The sequence below is a fragment of the Mesoplodon densirostris genome, chromosome 4, assembly GCF_025265405.1.
Source record: "Mesoplodon densirostris isolate mMesDen1 chromosome 4, mMesDen1 primary haplotype, whole genome shotgun sequence".
NCBI classification, from domain to species: domain Eukaryota; kingdom Metazoa; phylum Chordata; class Mammalia; order Artiodactyla; family Ziphiidae; genus Mesoplodon; species Mesoplodon densirostris.
This window is the reverse complement of record NC_082664.1, coordinates 154,235,176-154,246,989: the sequence shown is the minus strand read 5'-3', so window position 1 is coordinate 154,246,989 and position 11,814 is coordinate 154,235,176. Positions and strand designations below refer to the sequence as shown.

At 41.2% G+C, this 11,814-nt stretch overlaps 1 protein-coding gene across 1 annotated transcript in view; it reads right to left on the bottom strand.

Annotated features, from left to right (window-relative positions):
* Positions 1-1,050: 1,050 nt before the first annotated feature.
* Positions 1,051-11,814, bottom strand: part of TARS3 (threonyl-tRNA synthetase 3) — a 52,885-nt gene continuing 42,121 nt past the window's right edge. Inside the window, exons 16-19 of the mRNA XM_060097520.1 lie at positions 5,897-6,001; positions 3,608-3,680; positions 2,873-2,987; positions 1,051-1,552 (exon numbers count right to left, since the gene is read on the bottom strand). Of these exons, the coding sequence (XP_059953503.1) occupies positions 1,404-1,552; positions 2,873-2,987; positions 3,608-3,680; positions 5,897-6,001 (442 nt within the window). The 3' untranslated portion in view covers positions 1,051-1,403. The remainder of the gene's footprint in view (positions 1,553-2,872; positions 2,988-3,607; positions 3,681-5,896; positions 6,002-11,814) is intronic.

The window sequence follows — 11,814 nt, the reverse complement described above, 5'->3', positions numbered from 1 at the left end:
AATTAATTTAAGTTAGCTTAAACAGGTACATCACACAATCTGCACCTTCCAGCATCACACAGGCCTGACCCTTGAACAACTTCGGGGTGAGGGGTGCAGTGTAACTTAGAGCGGGCCCTTCTCATGCGGTTCTTCCCTATCGGTGACTCCACCTCCTTAGATTCCACCAACTGCGGGTAGAATTGTGTATACTCTAGTATTTGCTATTGAAAAAAACCCACGGGTAAGTGGACCCGTGCAGTTCAATCCTGTTGTTCACGGTCAGCTCTACTGGTTCCTCTTCCAACTCTTCAGGAAGCTAAATGATAAGTGTGTACAGAAGAGAGAGCAGGTCTTAAATTTATTTTGAATTCCACAGCACATAACCAAATAAACACAAAAAATACTGCTTGATTGGTAGCTAAATTCACTACTGACATAAAGCCATTTTAATTCAGTTCTGAGCAGTAAGGTATTCCTCTCAGTTAAAATCAGAAACCCACTTGAGTATGTAAATCAGTGGAATGTCATCCCATCAGAAGAGTAATTTAACTCTAGGGGAGCAAATTATTATGGTATAAACCTATAGGTGAAACCCTGGAAGCACTACATAACACATTTTATTTGAGAGTTTATTTTTTCTAAAGATAAATAAGGTTCAATTGTCATTTATTTAGAAGAATTAAAATGGCAACTCTTATCCTATAGTGGAAACTACAGAAGATTGCACAACACTGAATTTCTTTGAGTTCAGAATCCTTTGTTAGTAATCCAATATTTAGTACTAGCTTCTTCTTTGTGATTGTTGGTTAGTTAAAACAATTTGATTCCGATTTTGAAAATAAAGTTTCAGGACCTCCCTGGTGGTCCGGAGGTTAAGGCTCCACATTTCCACTTCAGGGAGCATGGGTTCGATCCCTGGTCAGGGAAGTTCCACATGCTGTGAGGTGTAGCCAAAAATAAGAAAAATAAAGTTTCAGTGTGAACTTTAGTATAACTTCAGTTAAAAAATACCTGAGACATAATGTTATTAGAAAATAATATCACCCCATATTCAAAAAGCTTTGCAGACTTTTATTTGAAACTTATCTTTTGAAAATCAGAATTCTTAACAGTAACATCCCATAATGCTCATTTCCTAGTATTTCCCTCTTTGATGAATGACATTTTCCCATTGAAGTCTCTCAAGGTATTTGGGAAATTTAAAATTTCCCACACTTATCCTCTCATTGTCCGCAGACACATTAGTGAATCAGATTTTGTGCATATCAGCCACTCCTTCCCCATCTCACTTCTCACTGTGCCCATCAGTGGACCAGACAGTGGGTCCTAAGTTCTCAGAAGAAGTACAAATGGTAATTAAGGAAAATGCATGTTCAGGGTTCAGAACAAGGTTACACAGATGTGAGCACAAGGAAAGGACTTCAGAATTCTTCCTCAGCATTCAGGGTACGTGATTTCTTGAGATTCTTCAATTTATCAATGGCAGAAGTTACTGAAATCTCTCCATGAATTTTGTTGTCTCTTGTTCGAACATTTACGGCATTATTTGTCTTCTCCTTTTCTCCAACCACTGTAGAAAACAAAGGGAAATAAATATATTTTCAATCAACAATTTACTAAATATTAAGTCAGCAGTCATATGTCATGTGTCTTATTAAGTTTTCTTCTTAGTACTAATCACCAAATATCAATCTAATGTCCATTTGGTCATCCTCTAAGAGTAAATTTCTTGAGACAAGGAATGACTTCTAATCCCATCTCTCTATTGTCCATTTTCGAGAACACCTGTGGTGGTCGTGGGGTACAGGTGGGAGGAGGGAGCTCCTAAAGACCCCTGACTCCACCTGGCACACTTGATGAATCAAGAGGCGGGCACCAGACACGTGCCCAACCAGCCAACAGAATTTTCTAGAATATATGTAAAAGGTTTGTTCTAATGACCCATACTGTGAGATGATGCAGAATTCTGCCGCCATGTTTCTTGCTGTCTGGAAGGAAGATACTGGCCAGCAAGTAAGGGGGGATAAAGTAGATCAAGAGAAGCATAAAGAAGCAGATCAAAACAGGGAACAGAAATGGGGAGAAATGGTCCTGGTAAGGGTTGAGTTCCCCTTCCAGTTACTTCTCTAATGATTTGGCTACTTAATTCTACCTTCCATGGCACAAGATACTCTAACTCCCTTCCAATACATTCCATCGTGTCTAAGCTAATTTGAAATTTCTGTCACAACAAGAAGGCTGACTGAAGCATCACAGTACCTACTACAAACACTTTTGATGACAAATTGCTCATAGGACAGCCCTATGCATATTTATTTTGCCTTCTACAGAAACTTTCAACTTATAGGAGATAACCATACCATGCCTGCAGGCATATAAATAAGTTTCCCTTGATTTTGAATCATTTTTACAGTCAAAATTTTAGATTCTGCATCTAATTACTCATGTTCCTCAAGGACGTTTTATTTTTTCACTTAATTCTTTTCTTTTGATCATCTTAAATTTGGAACATCTCCTAGTCATTAGTTTAATCCTAAAGATTTCTAATAAACCAGAAAAGCAAAGGAGATTATTTCAGGCCTATCACATGACTGAAACATACGGAGTATAATTCTACTGATAAGATCATTTTCCACTGTTGGTTTGAGTTATTAATTCTTCCTAGTAATACTACACCACAGGATCCATGTGAAACTTCATAACTCTTCTTTTCTGGCAAATAACAAAAAGTATCTAGCCAGGAACATCACAGACTCTTCTTTGTGTATAAGTATTCAACAGCTATTTGTCATAATCAAGCAGTTATACCATATTCTTTGTTTTTTGGGGTTTTTTGGAATTAAAGTGAAAAAACAAGCATTTGGGAAAAATGTATACAAATTTAGATTACCCAAAATAAAATTATACTGATCCAGCTGTGCATTTCGTATTTTCTTATTTAGTGTACAACTATGATCTAAGTCAACATCAGCCATGAATCCTTCTTCAAAAAATTCAGTGGATACCTATAAGAGAATGAGACACTTTCATTAATACATTGTGTATGGTAATGCGGTGGCCAGCCTCCAAGATGACCCCCAGGGTCCCACCCCCCGGTATTCACACCCTTGTGTGTCCCCTCCACCTTGTACCAGGTTGGTCTGTGTGACCACAGTGGAGGGAGAGTGATGGCACCCCACTTCTGAGATGAGGTTAAAGGGCTGAGTCACTCCCCCTGCCTCGACCTCTGAGAAGCCTCACCAGGCACCCGAGCCAGAGTCCCCCAGCCAAGTTGTCCCAGATTCTGACTCACAGAAACTGAGATAATAAATGCTTGTTGTTCTAAGCTGCCAAGTTTTGGGGTAATTTGTTACACAGCAACAGATAATATAAGTATTCTTCCTAATAGAGCCACGAGGAAAAGAATAACTATGAGATGTTTTAAAACACCAATTTCTCAAAAACATTAAGAAATAAAATAGTTCTGATATAGCTACATAGACACGACTCAGGTGTTACTGAAAACATGGGGTGGTAAATTAATGTATTAGTTATGCAATATTTTAAGGTGTGAATAACATTCCAAGTCAATGACGTTCACAGACCACATGCCAAGATTATGTACTTTAAATGTCTCTAACTTTACCTGAAGTGCATATTTTTCACAAGTTGGCTCCACAGGGATGACCATTACCTGACGAGGAGACAGCCAGAAAGGCCTGAAAAATATAATACGTATTTTTAAAATGACCATTTATTACAAGATTAAAAAATAACCAAAGAGACTTTTTTCTTTTTAAGTAAGACTTCACAAGAGAGCAGGTTCAGTAGAGGGGTGTGGAAATAAAGCAAACTATATTAAAAGGCAATAGAGGAGACAAAAGGGGAAACTGGGCATTTTGATTGGAAAGGGAGGGAAAACAGGTTGGCAGCTAGATGAAAGGGCTAAACATCACTGACCACACGACCCAGCAACCGCTCTCCTGGGTATTTATCCCAGAGAAATGGAAACATGTTCACACAAAAACCTGCACACTAACATTTATAGCAGCTTTACGTATAATAGCCCCAAACTGGAAATATCCGAAATGCCCTTCAGCGAGTGAATGCTCAAACTGTGCATCACACTACAGAACACCATCAGTAGTGAAAGGGAGCCAACGACTGGTACTTGAGATGCCTCGGATGCATCTCAAGGCAACTCCATCCAAGGAGTGAAAAAAGTCAGTCTCAAACGGCTGCACGCTGTGATTCCATTTATGTAACATTCTGGAAATGACAAAATTATGAAGATGGAGACCAGATGAGTGGCTGCCAGAGGATGGTGACAGGGATGGGGTAGGAGGTGTGTGGCCATAAAATAAACGACAGCATGAGGGATCCTTATAAGTAATGGAACTGTCCTGTACCTTGACTGGCGGGTACACAAATCTATACATGTGCACAAATGCAAGACCTGAATGAGGTTGGTGGATTGTCACTCCCCAGTTATGTTGTATACAGTTCTGCAAGATGTTACCACTGGGGAAAACTGGTAAAAGGTATGCTGGACCTCTTTGTAAGTGATTCTACAGTTATCTCAAAATGAAAATGTTTTAAAAGATGGAAAGGTGGGTATAAGCATGTTTGATGTGGGAAATGTTTGCCTTTTTCTTCAGCATATTTAGTTTGAAGGTGGAAGGAAATGCACGGGGACTATTACCAGATGGCACTTTGTGCATGTATGTTTTTACATACTTATTCTTAAATTACAAAAGCAAAATAATACATGTGACAAATGTAATTATATACATGATGAAATACAGATTATAAAATGAAAAGTAAATATATCTTTTTGAGCTCTGTTCTCACCACTGCTTCAGCCCCACCAACTCAAGAGAGCCACATTTTAAACATTTCTATTTTTATTTCTCAGGGAGATTTCCACCACAACTTGGTAGGTGTCCAAAGGCTTGCTGTGTAAACTGTGGAGGGTGGTACTCTGTCTCCACAGGGAGGTGTGCCCACACCATCTCCTGATCCTCTAGTTCTACTGCTCTCTTGCAAGACCCACCATCTCTCACTATGTTAACTATTTACAACAGAATCAACTGGAGAGAAATATAAACATGTTAATTCACACACACACATATTCATATCTGTAGTTTTGGATTCTCTGTACCTGTAATAGACTGGACAGCCCCATGACACCTCAGTATATTTCTCTAGGATTGCAAATAAAATCTAAGGGACAGACACAGACTCTGGCAATACCATCCCCATGGCCCATTCTGAGCGACCATCCACATACCAAATCTACTTGTCATCTGGTTTCCAACCTAAGAATCTCATAAGTCTCTGACCCTGTGGCCAAAGCAATAACCAGATCCCACGCATCAATGTAACCCACACCTCTGGCCACTTTTCCCTCTGGGCACATAGGGCGACCAGACATACCACCCAAAAGCCTGCACTCAGGGCATTCACCTTCCCCCTCCATCCCTGGAGGGGGATGTCACTGAGATTCTCTTTGGCTTTGGGGCCATGTGTGAACTAGGCTTACATGTTTCCTCCTAAGTCAGGGGTCACAGGGCTGTGAGGTCAACAGCATAGCGGAAGGAAGGAGGGCAGTACAGCTAGAGACAGTGCCCTGAGAGTGTGGGCCATATATGTTCCAGCGGCTAGATTTCTGAGGGGTTTGTTTGACACTGGTGAAAAGGTTACTCTTTAATTTTACTGAGATCCCAAAAAGGTAAATGATAGTGTTATGCCACGCTGCCTTTGTTTTCTTTGTTTTGTTTTCTGGTCTGGCAGATGCCACAAAAATTTTTATTTGCTGTTTGGATACTTGCTAATTATAAGGCAAGAGCCACCAATTTTTTCATATTAATTTCATCTTTTAGACATGATTTTTAAGAACAGTAGACATATAGCTTTTCTTTTCCATATCGCTTACCATTTTCCTCCATAGTTTTCTGAGAGAATGGCTATCATTCTTTCCACTGACCCCAAAATGGCTCGATGAATGATCACAGGGTTCTTCTTATCATCCCCATCCTTACTAAAAAAATGAAAATTATACACTTAATTATTCTCTTAAGATTCATAAATAACTTTATCTTCTTACCTTATATTTAAAAGGTATTTTCCCAAACTAGGTAAAACAATAGATTACTCATAAGTTGTCTTTAAACATAAATGTGCCATTAATTAGAAATAAAGGGTTTTTTTCTTTCAAATTATGGTACCTTTTATCCTTTATTTTTTTAAAGAGATTTTGCATTATGTTTCTTATTTTTTTAATAGTTTATTATTTTTAAAATTTATTTATTTTTGGCTGCATTAGATCTTTGTTGCTGCGTGTGGGTTTTCTCTAGTTGCAGCGAGTGGGGGCTACTCTTCGTTTCGGTGCATGGGCTTCTCACTATGGTGGCTTCTCTTGTTGTGGAGCATGAGCTCTAGGCGCACAGGCTTCAGTAGTTGTGGCGCATGGGCTTAGTTGCTCCACGGCATGTGGGATCTTCCCGGACCAGGGCTTGAACCCGTGTCCCCTGCATTCGCAGGTGGATTCTTAACCACTGCGCCACCAGGGGAGCCCTATGGTATCTTTTATAAACCAAAGGGAAGTAAAATATATCATCTAGGAAAAAGCAACGTAATATTAGATCACTATCTCTATTACAAATCTACTGATTATTCTAAACTACTAGCTTTATTTGAAACTACCAGTTTACTCATATTGAGAGGCAATCTTACAAATCATATTTTTTAAATTAACTTTACTTTGAACTATGGCTTACTTCACCACTAATTTATTGAACTATTATCAAAGACATTGCAAAAATAAAGAAAATGGGTTTCTGTAGTCTGTAATAGAATATGTTGGTATTCTATTAGTTTGGGTTAATGGTATGACCACGGTGGCTGGCAAAAAATTTACCAACCTTAGTTAGTTAGTAGTTATTAGAGAATATTGAAAACATATACAAAAGTAGAAAGAATAGTATAATGAACTCCCACATAACTCTTTCTCAGCATCAGCAAATGTCAACTCACAGCCAACCTGGTTTGGTCCAAATGCACCCATTCCTGACACCATCCACTGTAAACACACTGCCATATTGTAAACACTATGCCCCCATACTACTGATATATTTCAAAATGTTCCTGATACTTGTTCCAGAAGTCCACTGGTCAAATTCCGTTTACACACCTGAAACCTTCATGACATTCTCCTTACATTTGAGAATTCTCTCCTCCCTTTCAGAAAAAGATGTAAAAAGCAAATTACAACTGTTAATTGTAATAAAGTAAGGTACTCCAAGATCTGTGCACACTTTTCCCAGAAAGATAAATTTCACATTATTGCAACAAATGTAATATGTGATGCTTACAAAGTTCTTAGGACAAATTTTTATCTAAACGTTGTACCAGCTAGTTACTACTAAAACACATATACACACAGGTAAAACAGACAAATAAAAACAGAGACTCATTCATTAAACTCACTTCAAAAGAGTTTTCATTGGACATCGTCATTGCCAATCATTTCTGCTAAGAGCCACGGCAGACTGACTGCAGGCCAAATCCTCTGTCAGATCCTATAGAAGCTTTGGGGTGGGGCTGGGGGGCCTGAGTCCAGTCCTGCTCAGATATATGAAGAAATAATTCATTCTACAAACTGGAAACAGCATGGTATGTTCCTGAATGTCGCATAATGTTGCCTGTGTAGGGAATGAAAGAGAAGCAGCATGATCCTTTCACAGGCCCCTGGGTACCAGAAATTTCTGTCCCATCATTTATTTTAAAAGAATTAAAATCAGGTCTAGTCTTAAGAAGGGCAAAGAGTGACCTAAACTATGCTTACACATCTACACTTTCAGGTAAACATTAGAATTAATGACAAGTTCCCCCGAACAATCCTCGTGGATTTAGTTGGAATTACATTGGATTTAGAGATACATTTGAAGAGAATTAGTATCGTCACAATATTGATCCTTCCCAGTCCAACAGTGGTGTGAATCTTCATTTAAACAACTTTTTTTTTGCCTTTGATAAAGTTTTATGGTATATATTTCAAATAAATATTATATATTTATATTCCTTGTTAAGTTTATTCCTAGATATTTTGCTTGGTTTTTTTGGTTTTTTTAAAAAATTTATTTATTTTTGGCTATGTTGGGTCTTCATTGCTGCGCGCAGGCTTTCTCTAGTTGTGGCGAGCAGGGGCTACTCTTTTTTTTTTTTTTTTTTTTTTTTTGCGGTACACGGGCCTCTCACTGCTGTGGCCTCTCCCACTGCGGAGCACAGGCTCCGGACGCGCAGGCTCAGCGGCCATGGCTCACGGGCCCAGCCGCTCCGCAGCATGTGGGATCCTCCCGGACCGGGGCACGAACCCGCGTCCCCTGCACCGGCAGGCGGACTCTCAACCACTGCGCCACCAGGGAAGCCCGGGGGCTACTCTTCATTGAGGTGCGCAGGCTTCTTGTTGTGGCGGCTCCTCTTGTTGCGGAGCACAGGCTCTAGGCACGTGGGCTTCAGTAGTTGTGGTACACAGGCTCAATAGTTGTGGCACACAGGAGTAGTTGCTTCGCTGCACGTGGGATCTTCCCAGGCCAGGGCTCGAACTGGTGTCCCCTGCATTGGCAGGCGGATTCTTAACCACTGCACGACTGGGGAAGCCCCTTTGCTTGGTTTTTGTTATTGTTGTTGTTACTGTTTCTGAATTTTTTTTTCCATTGCACTTCTTAGCAGGTTGTCGCTAATATATATGAAAGTAAATTGATGTTTGCATTTTGACCTTATTGCTAGGTACCTTACTTTATTATCAGTTTTAATTTTTCTCCATCTGATTCTATTGGATTTCTAGACATCTTAGCATCTACATACAATGAAAATTTGGCTCTTTATTTCAATATGTCTATGTATCCCAGAACAATTGTGAGTAAGAGTACAAATAGGCTAGTCACCTTATTCTCAACTAAGTAGAGATGTTATTGTTGTTTTTTAATAAATACTCCTTACCATTACAGGAAAATTTGTTTCTGTTCCTCTCACAGGAATGAATGTTACATTTTATTCAATGCCTTTCAGTGCTGTTGAAGGTAATGGGTGACAATACACTTCATAATATTAAACTACCCCTGCTTTCTTTCTTTTTTAAAATATTTATTTATTTATTTATTTATTTGGCTGCACCTGGGTCTTAGCTGAGGTTGCTGTGTGCGGGATCTTCCTGGCAGCATGTGGAATCTTTAGTTGCGGCATGCAGGATCTAGTTCCCTGACCAGGGATCAAACCCAGGCCCCCTGCATTGGGAGTGTGGAGTCAAGCACTGCACCACCAGGGAATTCCAAAACCACCGCTGCTTTCTTGGGTAAAAAACTTACTTGATCAAGGTGATGACCTCGCTGCTCCTCCCTCTTCTCCCCTCATATCTAAGCCACCAACAGATCACATTGGTTCTATCTCCAAAATATACCCCAAATACCTCCACTTTTCTCATCTCTATGTATCACTGCCACCATGTTCTGTCATCATCTCTTACCTGGCCTACAGACCGCTGCTTCCACTTCTGCTTTCCAGTCCCCACTGTCCACACAACACCTAGGATGATGGATGGATGGATGGATGGATGCATGGGATGGGTGGATGGGTGGATGGATGGATGGATGGATGGATGGATGGATGGATGGGTGGGTGGATGGGTGGGTGGATGGATGGGTGGGTGGATGGGTGGGTGGATGGATGGGTGGGTGGGTGGATGGGTGGATAGGTGGGTGGATGGGTGGATGGGCGGATGGATGGGTGGGTGGATGGGTGGATGGGCGGATGGATGGGCGGGTGGATGGGTGGATGGGCGGATGGATGGGTGGGTGGATGGATGGATGGATGGATGGATGGGTTGCTGGGTATATGGATAGATGGAAGGATGGATGGGTGGATGGGTGGGTGGGTGGGTGGATGGACGGGTGGACGGATGGGTGGATGGGCGGATGGGTGGGTGGATGGGTGTATGAATGGGTGGATGGATCGGTGAATGGATGGATGGATTGGTGGATGCATGGATGGGTGGATGGATGGAATGATGGATGGAAGGATGGATGGGTGGAGGGGTGGGTGGATGGGTGGATGGATGTAAGGATGGATGGTGGATGGGTGGGTGGATGGGTGGATGGATGGATGGGTGGATGGATAGATGGGTGGATGGATTGGTGGGTGGGTGGATGATGGGTGGATAGGTGGATGGATGGGTGGATGGGTGGATGGATGGGTGGATGGGTGGGTGGATGGATGGGTGGATGGATGGAAGGATAGATGGGTGGATGGGTGGATGGATGGGTGGATGGATAGAAGGATGGATGGGTGGATGGGTGGGTGGATGGGTGGATGGATGGATGGGTGGATGGGTGGATGGATGGATGGGTGGATGGGTGGATGGATGGATGGGTGGATGGATGGATGGGTGGATGGGTGGATGGATGGATGGGTGGATGGCTTGCCTGATCTACTGCTCCTCCACATCCCCCTTGGATGGCTAGTAGTGTTCAAATTTTGTTGCACTAGTTGGGTTATTTTTGCATAAAGTTCCCCTACCCCTAATTCTTTTTGTTCATTTTGGTAGGTTACTGGGAAAAGATGATTTTGCAAATATGAACTTAAGACACCATCTTTTCCAAAAGGCCTGAATTTATTCTTGAAAGTTCCGTGCTTTCCCCTTTAACCTTTGAGAATTTTTATGAATTTATTTATTGAATTTATTCTTGAAAGTTCCGTGCTTTCCCCTTTAACCTTTGAGAATTTTTATTATTCTCATGTCCTGATGTAACTCTCTGTATGAACACTTCAACTATTCTTCAGCTCTTTACCTTCTCACAGGATGTAACTCTCAATGTAGCTCTATAACCATTAATCAAAACACAAGTTGGAGAATCCAAAATAAAATTTTTGTTGGTTGAACATAAATTGAGATTACTGCATAAAATCCTACACTCTGGGAAATTGGTGGTTGTTCATTTATTATAAGAATCTTATTAGGAAAGTAGACTTAAAATATGCCAATAATTTTTCCTTTTTAAATTATTTTTTTAAATTAATAATCTTGAGTGAAAGAGATCTCAACACATTATCTAATCAACACCACATCTAAAACAGGACATGGTGAGGAGAGTTTAAAGAAATGATGTGATTTTTGTCTACTTCAAGTCAGTGGAATGGTCTTTAAAAAGAAGCTGGTTCCAGGCAGAATGAAGTAAGCATGCCACACCTGACTCTCTCTGAACGCAGATGTGGACCCTGGAGAGAACATGAAGAACAGCCACCCGAGGGCTGGGAGAAGTGACTGGTGCTGGGGGATTGCCGAAGAAGACCAGAATCTCAAGTGCCACCAAACTGCACTTAGTTTTTTGTAATTTTGTCTTCCAGTTTGTGTGGCCTGGACTCAAAGACAGCCCACAAGCAAGAATACATAACAGGTGCACACAGGAAAAGCTTCAAGAGAAATCCTCACTTTCTGGCCAAGAGCCAGAAAATAACTGCCAAGTTTCAGAAAAAGTGGGGGTGGGGGACATCCTGGAATTTTCTTTTGTTTCTTTTTTCTCCTCTCTTCCTCCAGCCCCCAGCATTCCCACAGTGGCACAGAGACTAAACAAGCACCTAAAACTCCAAGGAAGGGGATCCTTCTCTCTGACCAGAACAGCTGTGATCCCAAGCGTACGTGAATCCCTGTGCTCTCTCTCTCTGGCTGGCCTCCTGATGCCTGGTCTCTGACACAGATAACCCTGGAAACAGCATGCAGAGCAGGGAAGCTAAAGCCCAGTGTTCTGGCCACAGGACTACAAAAAGGGACTTCAGGGAACCAAAAAGTGTCAGGGA